This window comes from Astatotilapia calliptera, chromosome 3 (assembly GCF_964374335.1).
Source record: "Astatotilapia calliptera chromosome 3, fAstCal68.1, whole genome shotgun sequence".
Taxonomy (NCBI): Eukaryota; Metazoa; Chordata; class Actinopteri; order Cichliformes; family Cichlidae; genus Astatotilapia; species Astatotilapia calliptera.
Genome location: NC_137424.1, coordinates 57,108,042 through 57,128,263, shown reverse-complemented (window position 1 = coordinate 57,128,263; position 20,222 = coordinate 57,108,042). Strand labels below are relative to the sequence as shown.

The 20,222-nt window shown below is 39.9% G+C and overlaps 2 protein-coding genes across 1 annotated transcript; one reads left to right on the top strand and one right to left on the bottom strand.

The window, feature by feature from the left end:
- Positions 1-20,222, top strand: part of LOC113017517 (polymeric immunoglobulin receptor-like) — a 199,039-nt gene that overhangs the window by 21,808 nt on the left and 157,009 nt on the right.
- LOC113019503 (tripartite motif-containing protein 16-like) lies at positions 2,844-5,768 on the bottom strand. The gene has a single exon (XM_080298571.1). The coding sequence runs from the start codon at positions 5,325-5,327 to the stop codon at positions 3,654-3,656; it is 1,674 nt and encodes a 557-aa protein (XP_080154697.1). The 5' UTR covers positions 5,328-5,768; the 3' UTR covers positions 2,844-3,653.

The following is a 20,222-nucleotide window of genomic DNA, read 5'->3' as shown; positions in this document are numbered from 1 at the left end:
CACATCACAGCAAAGCAACGCCCGCATGGTTCTAAGACCAGGCATTGTATGCATATGTGTGAACTTCTGTAAGAATGTGTGTGTGTGTGAGCTTACATCAAAAAGACCCTCACAAGGATGTGTCTATAATAAAAAACTACAGCCCCCCCCACCCAGAACCTCGAGAATCTGGGGAGGGGGACAGTGGAATTCCTTTTGTAGAGATGGCAAGCATAAAAATGACAACATTTAACAATTCACTCTAACAAAACCCGCTGTAAAGTCCGAACTGGCTGACGAACGTAGCTCCAAAAGCGTTTGTCTGTCATACCAAGTGTATGATCGTGCTGTGCGCACAGAAATAGAAAGCAGTACAAAATAAATAATAACATTTGTGCTGAGATGACTGGGAGCTGTCGTTGGTGCAGCCATCTTACAGTGCAACCGGACGTAAAAAAAAAGAAAAACAAAGAACATGTCATCAGCTGACATCTGGTTGAATTCATTTGTGTAAATCCACAAAGAGCAGCAGGTCAGCTGATCACAGCCTGTACATTCAGAAAATCTACTGAAGCTCTCAATAGAAATTATGTGAGTCATGATTCTTTTCAGACACTGAGCCATTACAACTGATCTTAGGGTTCCTCCACCTGCTGAATCCACTTCAACCCCTGACTCCTCATTTTCCTGTTTAGAGACAAAGTCGCCCTCTACAATGTAGGCAACAGAAAATAGAGCCACTTTTTATTTTCCTTCTTTTTCTCTGCTCATGAGGCAGAGCTCAGCTACGTTTTACTTTCTTACTCTGAGTATATTTCAGAGCCTGTACTTTTTCACTTTTACTTAAGTAAAGACATTGAATCAGTACTTTAACTTTTACTGGAGCATTTTTTAACACAGGTATCTGTACTTCTACTTAAGTACAACATGTGTGTACTTTTGCCACCTCTGCGTATCAGCCACATTAAAGTCTCCCTCTTCTGTGGTGCCGCCTTTACAATGTGTTAAAGTCTTCTTCATCATGATCTTGTTTCACCTCTGAGGGGAAATTTTGATGCTGGTCCTCTTTGCCTGTTCACTGCCTGCTGGAAACTTACCTGCTCGCTGCTGCTGCTGCTCTTCCTCTCAGCTTCCAAGAGTAAGTCTGAAAACTCACCCGCCTGCCCTCCTGTCTGCACCTCTGCTCTGAAAAAGGAAAGGAGAGGTTAGACATGTTGTTCTTCTCCTCACTCCACCACACACCTGGACAAACCCCCTCTCTGCAGCACTTGGCCTTGACAGCACAAGGTCCTGGACCACGTTTACATGTCTTCATAAGTTAACAGATGTGAAGTATTTTCACATACGGCCCTTAAAGCTTTTGTTAAAATGCTCCACAACACTTGGTTCAATCTGGCTTTATGCAGAGAAATGTGTGATGTTAAACTGAACCATCAGCTGATGCAAATGTTTATTATTAAACTCCTCGCCTTCATCTGTTGGAAGTTTAACAGGTACACGTCCCTCACTCATCCTCAAAAGCAGATGCAACAGATGTTCCTGCCTTGGTTTGAAGACACCTGCATGCATACTTAGAAAATCCATCTGTACATGTCAGTAAGTGTCTCACATTATCATTATCTGCACAATATTCACCCATATCAGCCAAATCAGCCTGTTTGTCGATTCCACCAATCAAAACTCTGTTTCTGGGAAAAAGTCTTCTTGCGGGTTTATGAAGTGTGTAAGTATCCTCCCTCTTTAAACAATGACAATGTTTCACCTCCAGTAGTGACAACATTACACCTGCTGATTCCCCTGCAGCTTTGAGAGGGTTATTCACACTGCCCAAACCCACCAAGTGAGCAGGGTCATGATATCATTTATGTCATGTGTTTTCCACGATCGCTATGAGACACAAGTGGTCAGACTGTGAGTGTTAACACATCTTATTTCATCCCCATCACACAAAAACACTCAGCAGTGCGCGCCTGTTTTATGCTTCCCACATCAACAGTTTCTCCTCTTGTGCAACAGACTTGCTGTGATCCAGGGAATTGTGCACCACATCATCATTTGCGTTACGCAGAACAAAGTGCACTTTATTCAGACTGTGTACTGTTGAGTGAAGCCTGACCAGCATGTGGCTGTGGCTTTATGTCAACATGTTTTTTCTCTGTGTTGTTTTTTCTCTGAAATATGCAAAACAAACTCTTTTAGGATGTGTGTTAATGTAAGCTATACGATGTCCTGTTCAAACAGAGCCTCGGCCTCTCATTATAGCAACCAGCTGTCAACTCAAAATGACGTGTGATGAGTGAAAGACTTTAAATTGTGCTTCACTCATGATTCTTCTTCAACATGCAGGACACCGTTGTAAAGGAAAAATGCACTTGTACTGTTTAACCATGTTGATATAAATGACATTTTTATGACTCGCCTGTGTGGAATTTATACAGAAAACCTGCAACAATAACAACATCGTCTCCACCAGATGAAACTCCACAGCATGACCTGACATTCAGACACTGAAAAGTTCAGGCTGGTCGTCATTATAATTTATGGACTTTTGAACCGCGTCCGTGATTTGTCTTTGACTGTATGCTGACTCCGAGTTGCTGAGTCCCTGCTGTGACTATTTCAGCCTGGTATTCATTCTTGTATTTCCTCAGGGTCCAGGATACAGACTGGATAAGGCACATTTAGAGAACACATTTAAAACAAGACAACAAAATCGTTTTTCATGTTAGTAAGATTAATGACTATATTTTATGTATGAGAGAAGAAGAAAAGCTTTGGTTTAACCAGTTTGAATAAAATAGATGTCTAATGAACAAACAAACAAACATTTTCTAAAAAAGCTTTGGAGAAACGATTTCATCCAGTTTTGTCCATTATTAAAACTGATGTTTATTTGCCAATCATTCAACATCACCACTTGTTTATAACTCTGCTGATTTTATTCCCTTTGTGTCCAGGCTGAGATTCCAGGTGTCTCCCTCAGATCATTTTCTCCAAATCAGAAGCTTCAGATTTGTGGAGATGCTCTGCCTGCCAGACACAGCTCAGGGCAAAGACACATGTTTATCCTCCACAACATACAGGCCTGTATCATTTAGTGTCTGTATTTAAATGTATAAATGATCGAGTGTGATCAAACTTTCATATGAAATATAATATTAAATGTCAAACATTAACTATTTAATTTTTGTTACATTTTAAAAGTTCAAACCTCAAAGACATTAAGTTTACAGTCACATATGATCAAGAAAATCAACAATCTTCACATTTCAGAAACTGGAACCAGCTTTAAATGTGACTAAAATAATGATAAAACAATCAATTCTCTAATCATTGACTAACTGATGAATCACTGCAGCTCCAATATATTGTTGCATTTGACAACCCACTACAGCAACTACAGAATAAAAGCACTAACCAGACTGATGACAGATTTCAAACATGCTGAATATGAAGAGTAGTATCATTTAAACTCACATGATTATCAGCCATGAGAACACATTCAGATTTATATTGATGTAAGGTATATAAATGTAAGTACAGTTTGAATCAGTGCAATATTATTTTCACACATCAATGGACCACTGAACTTCTCAGCTTCTAAAATGTAAAGCCTCATTTAGAAACTACACAAGTACATATAATGGTCAGGGATCAACATGAACCTGTCTTCTCTATTTGACTTTAATCAACTCTGCAGTGGCTCCATTTTTCCAAAGACAAAGTCCAGCATAGAGCGGCTGAGTGAATGTGGTCTGGACTCTGTGGAGGAGAGTCATGGTTTCAGAGACGCTGTAGAAAGACAGAATACCTGCTCTGTGATCCAGGTACACTCCTACTCTGGAGGACCGAGGACCTGAGAGGACAGTTTGGACATTGTTGTGCAGAAATGTATAACTGTCTGTGTAACAATCTAATGCCCAAGATTTGTTATTGAATCCAAATAAACGTTCATAGTCCCACCCTGCTCTGCTGATATTCTTGTATGCGACTGCTACACGAACTCCTACACCTCTCCACTCCACCTCCCAGTAACAACGTCCAGTCAGACTCTCTCTACTCAGGACCTGATACCATACAGTGAATCTGTCTGGATGATCAGAATAAGACTGTTGTTGTTTCATAAATGTTGCTTTTCTGTTCCCCTTGGATAACAGTAGATATGTGTTTGCTGTGTTTGGATCCAGTGTGATTTCATGTGAATATTTTAAGAATCCAGCTCTGGTCTTTGGCTCTGCTGGTGACAGTAAAACATCCTCTTCAGTGGCTGTCAGTGAGATGTTTGTCCATTCCTCTCTCAGAATGTCCTGTAGTCTATCTCTGGTCTCTGACACAGCTGCTGTCACATCCTCAAAGTAGCTCAGAGGACGAATATTGATGCTGGATGAGTGTGTAGACTCACTGAGTGCTGACAGTGAGGGGTAGTTGTGTAGAAACTGGTTGTGATCCTCTGTGTGTGAGAGCTGCTCCAGCTCGCCGTCTTTCCTCTTCAGCTCAGCGATCTCCTGCTCCAGCTTCTCCTGAAGCTCTTTGACTCGACTCACTTCAGTTTCCTGCTGGGATCTGACCTGCTGCTTCACATCAGAGCTTCTTTTCTGGAGGAGACGGATCAGCTCAGTGAACATCTTCTCACTGTCCTCCACTGCTTTATCAGCAGAGCCATTGATGGCCTCCACCTCCTGTTGAAGCAGCTTCACATCTTTCTCTCGCTCCTGGATTCTCTGCTGGATGTTTAGTCGTCTCACCTCGAGCTCCTTCTGCTTCTCAGTCCTTTCTGCTGCAGCTGGGACTGTTTCATGGCCTTTATGTTCATCCATTGTGCAGAGATAACAGATACTCTGCTGATCAGTACGACAGAAAATCTTCATCACCTCATCATGACGGGAGCAGATGTTCTCCTGGAGCTTCACAGAAGTTTTAACCAGCGTATGCTTTTTAAAAGTTTGAGATTCATAGTGAGGTTGGAGGTGTTTCTCACAGTAAGAGGCCAGACAGACTAAACAGGACTTGATGGCTTTCAGCTTCCTCCCAGTGCAGACATCACAGGCCACATCTTCAGGTCCAGCATAGCAGTGATCAGCTGGAGCAGCTTGGAGTCCAGTCTTCTTCAGCTGCTCCACTAAAGCTGCTAACATGGTGTTTTTCTCCAGGACAGGCCTCGGTATGAAAGTCTTCCTGCACTGAGGGCAGCTGTGGATTCCCTTCCTGTCCTCTTCATCCCAGAAACTTTTAATACAGTTCCTGCAGTAGCTGTGTCCACAGGTTGTAGTCACCGGATCCTTCAGTAGATCCAAACAGATGGAACAAGAGAAGGTTTCTCGGTCCAGCTGAACTCCTTTCTGCGCCATTTCTCCTCTCAGTGTCAGTGACTGTGTGAGTTTCTCTTCCTTATAACTGAAACTAGTCTGAGCTCTGATCTCAACAACATGTTTCTGCAGTGAATGGAGCCTGTCAGCTCTTACACGTCACCACATGTTGGTTACACCCATCTTCAAAGTGCAGATCTGAAGGGGAGGGAACGAGGAAACACGTGGACAGAGAGGAGGTGCTGTGTTTAAGAGCAGGAAGAAGAGGGAGGTTATCAGGCTGTGCTTCACTCCAGGAAGAGGAGCAGTTTGAGAGCGATACTGTGTGTTTAACCCTTTTTATTTACTGCTCACATCAACTTTTAAGCTTGTTAACACTTTCTTCTATATAAATAAACTGCAGTTTAGAAATGTCAGAGTTCTCACTGAAGTTAACAAACAGTCCTTCAGTTTCAGTCAATGCAGGAGGATAATGATCCTAAACATACAGATAAGGCAGCCACTGACATGATGCTTATGTTGCATTTAAGTTTATGTTCATTTCAGTTGTTTCTCTCCCTCAAACACCATCAGAGGTGAGAGGGTCCAGCAGGTGTAGTAGTTGGTATATGAGGCAGTAAACAAATTAAAGGTTTTTCAAACACATTCATCTCCACAAAAATGTGATAAATGTTTGACAGGAATAAAAAGAAACTCTGATCCTTCTTTAAAAGTATTTTTCTGTTATTACGGTCGAGTTGATCACACAAAATCATCTTGAGCAGGGACGTGGCTAAATACTGGTATGTGAGAACCCGTCAATATTAAGGTCTCCAGTGACTGACTGCAGCTTTGTGACCTGGAGATACTGGATATTAGAACTTGGTGGTCTGTAACAGCAGCTCACTAGTACAGGTTTCACAGGAGGAAGCTGGACCTGTAACCACAGAACTTCCAGTTGGATCAACAGTCACAGCAAGAATCAGCATCTGCACATTTATCATCAAGAGCAGCAGGGGGCGCTGTTACACACAGAGGCAGGTTCTCTCCCAAATGTGTCCAGAACAAGAGCTGAGCAGCTTTTTCTGTGAGTCAAAGTATTTCTAACAAACTACAGCAGATCACAGAGCCTGTGTCAGCTCAGCTATCAGAATCAAACAGTGAAGCTGACCTGTGTAAGTCAGCAGGTCAGACAGTATGTTAATGAGGGCAAATCTACAAAGCAGTAATGAACTTTTCATAAACCACATTTAATACAAATCTATGATACATCCATAAGTCTGCACCGTCTGAAACCTCCTCACATTTCAGCCCTCATTTCTCATCATATTGTAATCTACAGTTATTTAAACTGTGTGTGTGCAGGCTGTGGCTCTGTTTCACTTCCACAGTTCAACTACAGAGGGTGCTAAAAGGGTCCAGGTCATGTTAGTCTAAGTGCCTGAAAAGAAGTTCAGTTTCCTTCTTTTTAAGATATCCAGGCTGAACTTCACGACAACAATTCAAGCGTCTACCAATGAGAGTTCAGGATACTGTGATTGATCTACGACGGGGTGGTAAATACATCAGAGGGTGACCTCAAGTGTTTTTATGTCTAGTTAACAGAAAGAGTAGGAGTATAAGCCATGTTTGCTCAGCAGCAGCTTTATATTAGAGGGTGTAGCTTTAGTATTTTAGCTTTTATATAAACCCCTGTTTCACCCCCTGCTATGTGCCTATTGTGAAGAGGGAAGCTGTGACCACTAGAAGTATAGTAGTAGGTGGTCGGAGGAGGCTTTAGTGGGACTACAGGGTTGTTTTGAGGTGACAGACTGGGAGACACTCTGTGAGCCTCACGGTGAGGACACCAGTGGGCTTACTGAGTGTGTCACTCACTACATAACCTTCTGCACCAGCTCCATTGTCCCAGCACGGACATTATTTGTTACCCAAATAACAAGCCGTGGGTGACTAAGGACATCAAAGCTCTCCTCAATAACAAGAAGAGGGCGTTCAGAGTGGGCGATAGAGAGGAGGCTACAACGGTTCAGGTGTTACTGAAGGCCAAGATCAGCATGAGACAGTTGTGGCATGAAGACAACCACTGGATTCAAGCCATCCAACAACAGAGGAGCTGGAGGCAGTGAGGACAGAGCCAGATACTTGAATGTGTTTTCAACAGATTCAACACTGCAGTGAATGCTCAGCCCCCTGCTGACTTACCTGTAGCCAGCCTGCAATCCACAACCATGCCACTCTCTCTCCCTCCCTCTCCACATTGCACCATTGCCGCCTCTCCTCCATCATTCACTTCCACTCGTGACCAGATTCAAAGACAAAGGAGAAGACTCCAGTCAAGCACGTCTGCTGGACCAGACCAGATGAGTGCCGTGTCCTCAAGGCCTGTCCCACCCAGCTTTGTGGAGTCTTTTATAAATTGTTCATGTTGAGTTTGCCATCTTCAGAAGTTTTATGAGACTCTGCAGTGGTTGGATCTATCAGTGTGTCATGGTCCGACAACTGAAGTTTAACTTTTCTGCATCAGGATTAAAGTCAGAATGAAAATCCTCTATTTTCTCTTCTTCTGCTTCTTGTCAGGTGAGGACTGATGAGCTTAATGTTGCTCTTTAACTTTAATTTTAACTAAAAACATACTCAACTTTATAAAACACCTTATGAAATACATATATTTACGAGAGCTGGATATCTTTAGACCGGTCTTGGTCTCGAGACCACTTTTACGTGGTCTTGGTCTCGCTGTCTCAGTCTCGCTGTCTCAGCTCGACATAGTGGTCGGGAGATTTGGAGTCAACAGTATCCATGACACACAACATAACGTTCGATAATGTGTCATCTGCAAAAGCATCAGCTCTAAGAGCCGTGCTTAGAGAGAGCTTTGTAGTGAATCAGAAGAGTCGACTCCCACTGAGCGAGAGCCAGCTCCTCACTTAGTTTCCTTTCACTGCTCAGCTCTCACACAGTGGCTCAGCTATGCTCCAATCTCTCCATATTGTGGCCAATCACATGCGAGGATATAGGATAATATCATTGTGTGAAAAACAGAGAGGGTGAGAGACGCGACAGTCAAGTGGAGCATGCGTCTGTCCTCTCAGTACCCCTAACCCTCTCATTTTTCCAGCCATATTCTCTCCATCGTCTAGAGCTGGTGGAATTATGCTGTGTGAGACATACGGATCGCCAGTCATCCTCTGACAACTCAAGATGTAATTCAGATTCCCACTTTTGTTTGATATATAATGTTTCATTCCTATTCAAATTTTGCAGGCCATTATATAATTTCGATAAAATTCTTGATGGAGGATTTTTATATGCACCTGTTATTATTTCTAATATATGGCTTCCTTCTCTCAAGAACTTCTTCCTAATTGGAGAAATTACTGTATTGTAAAAACGTCTTAATTGAAAATACCTAAATAAATCTGATTTATCCAGTCCAAATTGTCTCTGTAGATTCTCGAAGGATTTGAATGTTGTCCCGTCTATTATTGTACACATTGCTGTAATTCCTTTATTGACCCATCTTAAAAATGTACTATCCCATTGTCCACTTTGGAATTTTCGAGAATATTCAGGCCAAATCAGCAATTTACAGTCTTCTATAATTCTATATTTCTTCACTATAATCCACCAGAGTTTAATAGTGAATTCAGTAATGAGATTTGTGTTCGTAGACTGGATAGTTTCTTCTCCCAATCTTGCTTGTGGATGATATGATAAGCAATAATTTATCTCCATATGCTTCCATTTTGAGGTGTAATCCGGTGAACACCAGTAAACAACATATCTCAGCTGGGCTGCATAGAAATATTCCTTGAAATTCGGGAGGGCAAGTCCTCCTTTTTCTTTTCTTAATTGGAGTATTTTAAATCTTATTCTTGGCTTTGTCCCTTTCCAAATAAATCTACTAACTAATTTATCCCATCTACCAAATTGTGCATCTGGTATATGGACTGGCAATGAAGTGAATAGATACAGTAGTCGGGGAAGCACATTCATTTTTATTACCTCTATTCTTGAGCTAAGATCCATGACAAGCGGAGCCCATTTAATCAAATCTTTTTGGATTGTATTACTAATCTTTACATAATTTGCCTCGTATAGTGTACTTATTTCGCTAGTTAGATAGACACCTAAATATTTGATCTTATTTGAGTCCCATTTTAGTTTATATTCGTTTTGAATTGATTCTTTGGGGAAATAATTCAGAGAGAGTACTTGAGTCTTTACGATAGTTTATATCCTGAATTTTTGCCAAAATATTTTAATGCTTTAATCAACCGAGGAAAGGTCGTGTCAGGATCCTGTAGGTATATAATTATATCATCTGCAAAGAGACCTATTCGTTGTTCAGTTTGGAAACCCCTTTTAAGTCTACACTTTGCTGTATATACTGAGCCAAAGGCTCGATATACAGAGCAAAAAGGGCTGGACTCAGGCAGCAACCCTGCCTGGTTCCTCTGAAGAGCTCAAAACTGTCTCTCAGGTCTCCATTTATTTTAACTCTAGCCAATGGCCTGTGGTACAAGGATTGTATACACTCGATGAAGATACTGTTAAAGCCCATTCTCTTCAAAACAGCAAAAAGAAATATCCAAGAGACTCTATCAAAGGCCTTTTCAGCATCTAAGCTCACTAAGGCTGTTGGGATTTTCTCTTTATTAACTTCATTAATTATATGCAATGTGCGTCGTATATTATCTTGTGTCTGTCGCCCCTTAATGAACCCTGTCTGGTCTTCATCCACCAGATCTGGGAGAAACAGCTCTAAGCGTCTTGTGATTATGGATGTAAATAATTTATAATCCACATTTAAGATAGAGATTGGGCGATAAGAGTCACAGTTTTCCTTGTTTTTACCTTCTTTTGGTAAGACTGATATAATCGCCTCTTTCCAAGAGGGTGGAGTTTTAGCGTGTTTTAATGTCCAGTTAAAAGAATCTATCAAAATAGGAGCCAAAACCTCTTTAAAAGTCTTATACCACTCATTGGGATACCCATCACTCCCTGGACTTTTATTAGATTTCAATCTCCTTATTGCCTTATCCAGTTCTTCCTTAGTGATTGGTTTAGTTAAAAATTCATTTTAAGTTGTCTCAATAGAAGGAAGGTCTAACTGATCCAAGTACTCTTCAATTTCTTATCTGTTTTTCTGGTCGGGTTGATTATACAATGTTTTATAATATTTTTGAAAGGCATTTTTTATCTGTATTGGTTCATATAATAGTTCCTTGGTGTTTGGATCTCTAATCTTATTAACTGCATTACTTATTTGTATTGATTTTAACCGTTTAGCCAGTACTTTGGTTGCTTTGGAACCAGACTCATACAATGTTTGTTTTGTGAATCTCAGTTTCTTTTCTATTTCCTCCATAGACAGATCGCTTAGTTGTTTTCTTACATCTTTAATGCTTTCAGCCAAGTCGGCACTCAAATCTGTGTGCTGTTTTTTTTCTAAATCCCTTAATTGTTGTTCTAATTTGAATTGTGTGAGCTTTTTCATTTTTTTGATATGGGTAGTCCTTGATATCAGATACCCTCGGATTACTGATTTAACAGTATCCCAAATTATTGTTGGATCCATCTGTTCATCCTTGTTGTCAGCAATACAGACTTGTAATTCTTTTTTTAATCTCTTGTACCACAGATTCATTGTTAAGAATACCAGTATTTAATTTCCACAATGATTTCTTATTCTGGTTATATAAGTGAATAGTCAAGTGTATGGCGTTGTGATCTGACACATTTATCAGAGATACCACATTATTATTAATCTTCCCTTTAACAGCAACATATCTACCATCCTTGTCACAGACTTCCTCTAACATTTCACAATTTACCGTATTAGAAATTAAAGTTATAACTCCTCTTCGTCTGCTATTCTTACATGAGCTGTAAAAGGAATTTATATAGCCAAACTTTTTAAATTTTTCATGTTCTTCTTTTGACATACGAGTTTCTTGAATGAATATAATCTGCGCCTTGTGTCGTTTCAATTTAGATAACAACCTACTCCTTTTAACCGGATTCCCCAGACCGTTGATATTGATTGAGATAATGTTTATTTTACCTACACCACTCATGACTTGTACAATGTGCAGTAACCATCCCCTCAGATTTGAAAAAACAAAAAACAAAAACAATATTACTAAACATAAAACAAAAAATAATCAAAAACTTGCGACTCCCAATTAGTAGGAAAAAACAATCTCCACGGTTTTTACCCTAAACTGTTGGTAGGTTTAGGGTAAAAACCTCCATAAAGGGGGGGCCCTGAAAAGCTCTGGATTTAAAAGCGAGGAAATGTGAGAGATAACTGACAGTGATTCAGACTGCAGACATCCTGACACGTGATTCACACCTGTTTGCTTTAACATCTCTGATCAAGTTCAACAATCAGGACACCAGATGATGTTCCTGTTCTCACTGAGTGTGATTAATGAAGATGAAAATAAAACAGTTTCACCTCAAGTTTCATTTCTGAGGATTTTAAGTTTACAGTTAAAGATCAATTCTGCTCTTTAAACAGTTTCTGGATCCACAAACACTTTATTAGTCTGAGTTGATCCAGATGTAACTTGAAGGAGAAGTGAAAATCAAACAGGGATGTTGGAATTTGTCTGATCACCTGATCACTGACAGGAACATGTGAACCTTAAAGCAGAGAGTTTGTTTCAGTCAGTAAGAAGAGCGAGTCATCATGCACAACAACGATAAATCAAGTCTTTGAAGCAAAGAGAAAGCTTCCATTTGAAACGAGGAGACATTAGGAGTAAGTATTTGAGTGTTTATAATATTTTACTCTATCAGTGTGTTTATGTTATAGTGTGTTTGTTTCTATTTTATTTGAATCTGTTTTCTTTGTGGATTCAAAGGCAGCAGCTGTATAAATAAAATAACTGAGTGTTCGTCTGTTACTGGCTGCAAAGTATGAAGCTGCTGTGTTTGTACAGTGAGACTGAACAACAGTAATGTGGGGTAATTTCCAATAAACCAAGTTCAAAAAGGGGAGTCTATGGCTGACGCGTGTTCCTGGTTTCCAAAAGAAATGCTTCCAGTTGCATTATGATTTGAAGACTGTTTATTTATTACAAACTGAAGATGTAACAATGAACTCCTTCTTAAATAAGCATGAAAGTTCCAGAAAATAGCAGTCATCCAGAACTACCTGTGCACACGGTCAGAAAACCGTGAGACTCATAACCTCTCTGTCCATGCTCCTCCCCTCTCACACAGGGTTTCATGCTACTATTGCATTTGCATACTTAAAATGAGAGGTGACTTAAAATTACTTTATGTAAACACATATATTTTCACATTTATTAATCCTGAAAAGATGACTTATGTAATGAATCTATGAATTATCACCTGAATTACCACTAGTGGTGGTGCAATACTAGTAATGGGCATGTAAGACCTGTCAGTGCTACTTCTTGCCTTCTTTGCATGTAGTGCGGCAGTATAGTTACCTTTAACCACAGTACGAGGACAGAAGGGAAATATGGACCAGATCAGACAGGTTCTAGATTCGTAGGAGCCAAGGGTGTATGACAACAGAGTACTTGTACACAGTAGGTGTAGAAAACACAATCGCATTTATTAGCAATTATTAAAGTTTAGCAAGTTGTGCACATTTAACAAAAGTAGAGCGCGCTTCTTGAAAACAAAATAAAATAAACCCCACAAATGGTCGACTCAAGGATATATTGTCTTTTGTGTCTTTTTTAAAGTCAATTTCAGTCTTTCAATGTTCAATAGTCACTCAGTGTGTTTGTAACCAGTCGGGTTACAATCTACCAGTTCATCCGGCTCTTTGGGCTGGGCTCGCCATCCAGTACTGGAAAAGGGATCCTCGATTCTTCTCAGGTCCTCAAAACCAATCCAATCCAAATAAGCAAAGGAAAAAACCTGACCATGTGAAGCAACAAATGCTACACGGGGCTTCACAGTGCTCACGTTGGCTCACGGCCTCTGGAATACAGTATCACTCTTATTATTCTCGCCGAAAAAAGGACTTTAACTATCCAGCTAGCTTCTTCGCTGCACGGGTAAACTGATCTTTCACTGTCTGTGTCTCTGGCGTATCTCACTGGCACATGAAGGCGCACAGGTGTCTGAGCAGCGCGCAGACTGGGGGAGGGTCAGACCGGCCAATGATTGGTTGCTCAGTGGATTTGACAAACACACTCTAAAAGACTAAGTCCTGCCCCCACACCATTTATATATTACATATACATATGTACATATTAATTAACTTATGTTTACATGCTTTTTATCAGTATTTATTATATTTTAACTTTGTTTTTATCAATATTTATTCCCATTGTGAGAGTATGAATATTTATACTTTTAATCCCATTTTTAACACTGGGTTACATCTGCCTATACAGAAATGTGGACACAGAACAGCAGCACAGTATCACCTATAACATATAATAATAATCAACATAATCTACTTTCAGTCTTGGCCATCTCAAACACACGGCTGTGACTGCACAAAAGTCCATCCAGCTGCTGTGAAATCCTTTTTCTGAAGCAAAGCCAATCAGAAGAATCTGGGTTAAAAGCAGGTGGGGTTAAAAAGTCTCATCTCAAGCTCCTGCAGTGAAGTCCAAGAATGAAAATATGGAGCTAGAAAAAGACCTGTGAGTGTGGTGATCAGCACATTCAGCTAACATGGGAAAGGTCCCTGTCTGTGCTGATCACCTACAAATAAGGCATAAAAGAAGCTCTGTTTGTGTATTAGTTAGCTGGTTTCAGTGATTATATATGTATACATCATGTATGTCATAGACTTATTCTTAAAGCCCTTTTCACATAGGAAGAGCACATCCTGAGCTGACTGCCAGGTTGAGTAAATGAGACAGAATTTGTGCTGAGCTGATCGCTGCACTCTGCATGTCCTGTGCTGTAGTTTGTCATTCTGCATTTCTATCAATGTCACACCATGCTACACTTTGTTTTATGTGGCAGGAAACCATTATTGCACAGCACAGGCCTTAAGAAATAGTGTGTTTATACCATGTTTGTACCCATAAGTGAGGGAAAATGAAAAAGAGAAATACCTGTACAGCTCACAGGTGCCATGTCCTGAACTCTTTTAATAAAAACCTTTGTTAAATTTGTACAAGGCTCTCTTTCTTTGTTTGTTTGTTTTTCATTGGTTGGTCATGAAAACTGAAGCTTACACTGTAAACAGCATGAGATGTATTTTTAAAAGATTCTTCCACTGTGAAAATTGTTGTTTCATGTTGTTTATTGTTTGTATTCTTCCTGCTGTAATGGTCGTCTTGTACCTAAATATATCCTGAAAATGACTGGAGCTGTCCTCCTTTCTGGCAAACATTAAGGATAAAAATACAAATGACTGAGCGTGTTGAACATAATATAATCTTTGTGGTATTAGTGACGTTTTGCTGTGGGAAGATCAGATAATGCAAACTGTTTTCCACACTGAGTTTCATTCACCGAGCAGCGATGCTGTTTGTTTTTCACACAGTGAGCTCCTCTCTGCTCAACTTAAGTGGATGAAATCTAAATTTGTCAAAGCACTGAATCAGTAGGTTTGTTAGCAGTTAGCTGCTACCTAAACTGGAGAGTGAGAGGAAGTGACATCACAGAACTCTCCAATGAGACAAGAGGACTCTGAGCCTGTTGTCTCTCTTATGACTGTTTATTTTTTATTTCTTAAAAATACATAATAAATATACAATCTTACAAATACAAACAAAAATGCCACAAACCCAGAGTGTGCTTGCACCTGATCACCTGAGTCAGGATAAGTCACTGATAAATACAGCAGCACGGTGTTCGTTATATTACACTGAACATGTATAATGTGCATGCAATTTTTCTGATGTTCAGATTAGATTAGATTTGTTTTATTGTTATTGCAGTAAAATGCTGATGCAAAGAATCAGTAAACTACAGTATAATACAGCATGTGATGCACTTTAGCACTGATTTAATGTTAGAAAAACACTTTAGACTATTTAAGTGTAGCAACAAACAACAACTAGTCTCACAACTATGACATGCATTCAGTTATAATTACAGGAAGTGATGCTTTGCTTTCACTTGACATGAACTTTGAGTGTGAAGGACACAAAGATGAGCTGCTGTCTGGTTACCTGCTGGACTTTATTCTGCTTCCAGAACAGGATCATCACAGGAACCTCAGCTCTTCTACATGGAGACCAAACAAGGTCCCAGTGGACTGAAAACATTCACTGAGTGACTGATTCCATCATTCAAACATTCACATGTTGGATTCATGGAAGGAAAGAACTATATGAACCAAACAGCAGCATCTGGAACACATCTGGAAAACACAATCCCTCCATGCTCCAACAGTCAGGAAAAACTCTGATTTTCTGCATTGATTCAACTTTAACACTGTAGGAAATAATAGAGTCACATTTGTGTTTACAGAGTTACAAAGTGTTTTATTGAGTTTAGTTTGAATCATTTTCTATCACAGAAAAGTTCATAGAGAATATAAATCATTTGATAACAGCTTCTCATCACAGGAATCATCTGTGTGAACAGATTCAGAGGTAAATACAGGAAATAAACAGAACAGGTACAAACAGTGTAAATATCACAGTAATATGCTGACTTATGAGTGTTATAGAGGAGGAGCATCACAGCAGCAACAGCTTCACCAAATGTACAAAGTAACATTCAAAGAATCTCACAGAAATGCTGCAGTTTGAACATCGACACTCAGCTACAGTCTGAGCTGAAATGAGGCTGTCTGTCCAGATGGTGGCGCTGTAAGCTCACTTTTTCCTGCTCTGTTACAGACACCATCTTATTTTCAGTTTCTTGCAAACATCACCACAGTTTACAGACGATCCTGCAGCTTTACTTTGACCTGCTGCACTTTCAGGGATTATCACCAACATTTCACTCCTGGCTGACTCGTTTTATTATTATTGATTATTGATCAGTCGGACTTCTTTTAAACAAATTAAAATTAATAAAACGTTTCTTCTTTTTTTTCTTTTTTTTCTTGTAGGGGAGTAGTGTTTGTGTTTCTCAGAATCAGCTGAAAATCATTCACTGAACAAACATTTTTCCATCCACGAAGTAAGAGCGTATAACATGATGTGTTTCAATATATTGAAACACATCATGTTATACGCTCTTACATCAGAACTCGTGACAAAAACAAAGAAGGATGCTTAAATGTTGAGATAAAAACACATTTCAGGACTGAGTTGGAACAGATTTCCCTCTAAGACCTAAATAAATATCCACAGGAAGCAGCAACACTGAGTTTAAACTCTGAATAAAGATTTTATTTGTTTGAAAGGTTCAAGGACTGAACTGCTCTTCTGTTTCCTCAATGCGCACTTTAAATTTTCAAAACTTCACAGCTGTGATTGGTCCAAACAAAAGCTGACGAAGGACCAGAGTCAAAATATAAAAGCTGGTTTAATAATAGTTTAATTAATGGGCTTCCTCTGGATCACTAAGAAGTCCCGACCAGCTCAGGACGTATCCTGCCTTCCGCCCAAAGACAGCTGGGACAGGCTCCAGACCCGGAATAAAGTGATAAGCGGAAGTAGATGGGTTGAAAAAAATTCTAACATGAAATCCTGCTAAGTTTTATATTTTAACATTAAAGATGTTTTAAAGGACTGAACATGAAAAATAGAAAGAGCCAAATCTCCCGCAGTTTTTACTCACCAGTTTAAAGAGAGCGAGCAGCGAGCTGTCCCTGTTGTTCACATTAATAATTTAATGATCAGCTGAAGAACGAAGTGACTGTCAGCAGCAGTGAGAAAGACTCAGAGGAGGAAGAAGCTGCTGGCTAGAAATTAAAGACTGATCAGAAACACAAGAAAAACAAGTTAATGTAAAACATGAACGGCTTTGATTCACACCGAGTAAAAAGGAGGAAACACGAGAGTCGATTCATCTGGAATCAAACATTTTCTTTAAGTCCGGAAAAATAAAAAAATGTTAATACGTGAAACGAGTTTGAAGCAAAAACCAAAACTGAAGCAGAAATGTGAAAATGGTTGTTAGGTAAACACTTCCTGCTGTAAAACACCAATATAGACACGGACAAATTATATGGACTGCGCTGGAGTTCCCTGTTGTAGCAAATTATATAGACTGACTAGTGTTCCAACATACACGGACAGATTTCACTGACTAAGCTGGAGCCAGCAGAGCGCTTATAAACGAAGGTGGAAACGATGGATTTGCGTCGGCTTTCCACCAACCATGTATAAATGCGTTTTGGTGGCTCCAGCTCAGTCAGTGAAATCTGTCCGTGGATGTTCGTGTGTGCAGAATGTGGGTATAAAGAAGAGCAGACAGCATCAGTAAGTATTTTATCTGTAACTCTTTTTTTTATGTCAAACGTCTCTGAGAGTGTTGAAAGTGAAATCTCTGCTCTCATTATCATTAAATATAATGTTATTATTTTACCAGCTGATGTTACAGTGAAATACAGACTGTTTGCATCGTTTACTTTCAGACAGTTTGTCTTTCTTTTCTCCTCTCTCTCTCTCTTTGATCAATCGATCGTCATTTTTTACAAAGTTGAACAAGTGATGATGTCATTTCTGATTTCACTGTAATGTGAGAACTCACAGAGGCAGATTTTATGAGTTACGCTTTATATTTTACTGTCAGCTTGGAGAAACAGTTTCTTTGTATTGTGATCATTCCTATAAAAGTAATGAGGTAACACTGTGCTATATTTGCATGAGGCATCAGTTTGAGGTTAATTTTTTATAAGAAGAACACAAAAATTGTTTTTTTTCTCCTGGTGGACAAACTCTGTAACTACAAAACTGTTTCTAAATGATTTTAAGCCTGCTTTGATATTTCTGCAGTTTCTCCTTGTGTTTGTTTGCAGATCTTGAAATGAGTGAATAAAGTCAGATTTTCCATCTTCTAGCTGCACTGCCTGACCTTTGACCTCATGTGTTGATGACTCTTCACCTCTGTCTCCTCTCACAGGGAGAAGATGATCTGCAGGATCCTGCTGCTCATCATCCTCACCTCATGTGTCTCTGGTTAGTTTACAGCTTCACTTTATGAACTCCAAATAAAGCTCAACAACAGATTTGTTCCAGTTCTCAGTGTGTCTGCTCCTCTCTTTCCCTCTCTGTCTCCTCAACAGGATCATTTGTAGTCAATGTGACACAGACCTGCTATCAGGCAGAGGAGAACCACAACATCACACTGGAGTGGACGTTCACCACCAGACCTGACAGATCCACCAAAACTCTCAACATCCTCTGTGAACTGATAACTGTGGTTAAACGTTTAATCCTGTATCAGGTTCATGAAGGTGTTGAGGTGTCAGAGTCTCAGGATGAAAAGTTTTCAGGACGAGTCCAGAGTGACAAAGACGCCCTCAGAGAAGGACGAATCAGACTGCAACTGTCCAGACTCAGGACTGATGACTCGGGTCGGTACTTGAGTGAGGCGGAGACAGGTCATTGGTCCGGACAACATTTTTTTCTTGTTTCTCCTCCTCTTCTTTTCTCTTTTTTCTGAGGACCTGATGGCTTTGAACTTTTCTTGTCCATCTTCCATTGGTTTTAATTTTGCACTCCAGTATGAACACCCATCTCAACCCGAGGATCACCACAACATAATCTAATAATAATAATAATAGACCTATACCTTAGTTCACAGATTCACTTTGTCTAGGGTGCATTTCTGAGATTTCACACAACCCAGGATTCAAATCATGAATACGTAATGGACTTGGATTTACAACATTATAAATGAAATGTGCTCTATTTGGAAGCAGCAAGACCCCCTTCCCCTTTCGATGTGTTGTGTGTGAGACTTTAAATCATCAAACTGTAAATTTTAAATTGCTATTGATCTCTTTACCCCTAGTCTTAAGTGTATATTTATTTTTTTACTCTTCTTATATATATATTGTTTGTTTACTTGCACTGCTGTAACTGGAGCCTCGTCGTCTCGTCTCTCTACATACTGGACTGTATGTAGCGGAGATGACAATAAAGTTTACTTTGACTTCAGCAGCGAGCAGGCGCACTGAGGGCTCTCGCGCTCACTTTTCGCGTATAGAATTTCGAAAAAACATCGGTGCAAATTATAAGTCTGTATCATGATGTCTGGTGTTTTCGTGTTTGTTGGTTTGTTTTTATTTTGTTTTATTTTGCGAGTTGGTTTTTAGATGCCGCACCAGCCCGCCCTCTCCTCTCTGCGCCGCAAGCAGCAGGCGCACCTCGCAGACGAAGGGCGTCCTTACTCCCAGCAATGGGCGATAGAAAACCGATCGGAGCCTATGCCATTCCCAATATGCGCTGGCTGACGTCTGGGCAGCATGAGTACGGGCATTTTTTTTTTTTTTGCCGATGCCCGTGATGCCGCCCCCCACCACGATGCCGCCCCGGGCACCCGCCCGTGTCGCCCGTATCTAAAACCGCTACTGGGAGACAGATTTAAAGTTCAATAAAAGAACTAAATGTCTTGATGTTCCTTACTTGAAGATACAACATCCACAGTGTTACATATTTTATAAAGGAGGATCAGCACAATGACAACAGCATCACTACATAAACCAAATTTAAAGTATTTAAGGGAAGTTAACTGGACATGAATTAAGTTTTTCCTTAAAGAAAAACAATTCTAAGTAAATGTTTCAGTCTTTTTGGTCAGATGTTGGTGCAAAATTACTGACCTAGCAAACATGTCAGGTTAGAATGCTACAAACACTGACGCTGGATAAAATCTAACTGAGGACTTTCAGTTCAGTTCAGAAGAAATGTGTCATTCTTCTATAAAAGTCATAACCTCGTAAGTGCGTACAGGTCACACTTTGAATCACCTTGCTGTTGAATTGTGCTATACAAATAAACTTGCCTTGCCTTAAATTAAGCTACCAGAATTTTTTTTCTGGTTAAGCTGGAGGGCGTGACATAGAGCTGACCGCCGCTTAGTGCTTCTGCGTCTTTA

Bases quoted from the DNA above. Each gene is read 5' to 3' on its own strand.
- LOC113019503 (XM_080298571.1), bottom strand. From the start codon at position 5,327: ATGGCGCAGAAAGGAGTTCAGCTGGACCGAGAAACCTTCTCTTGTTCC.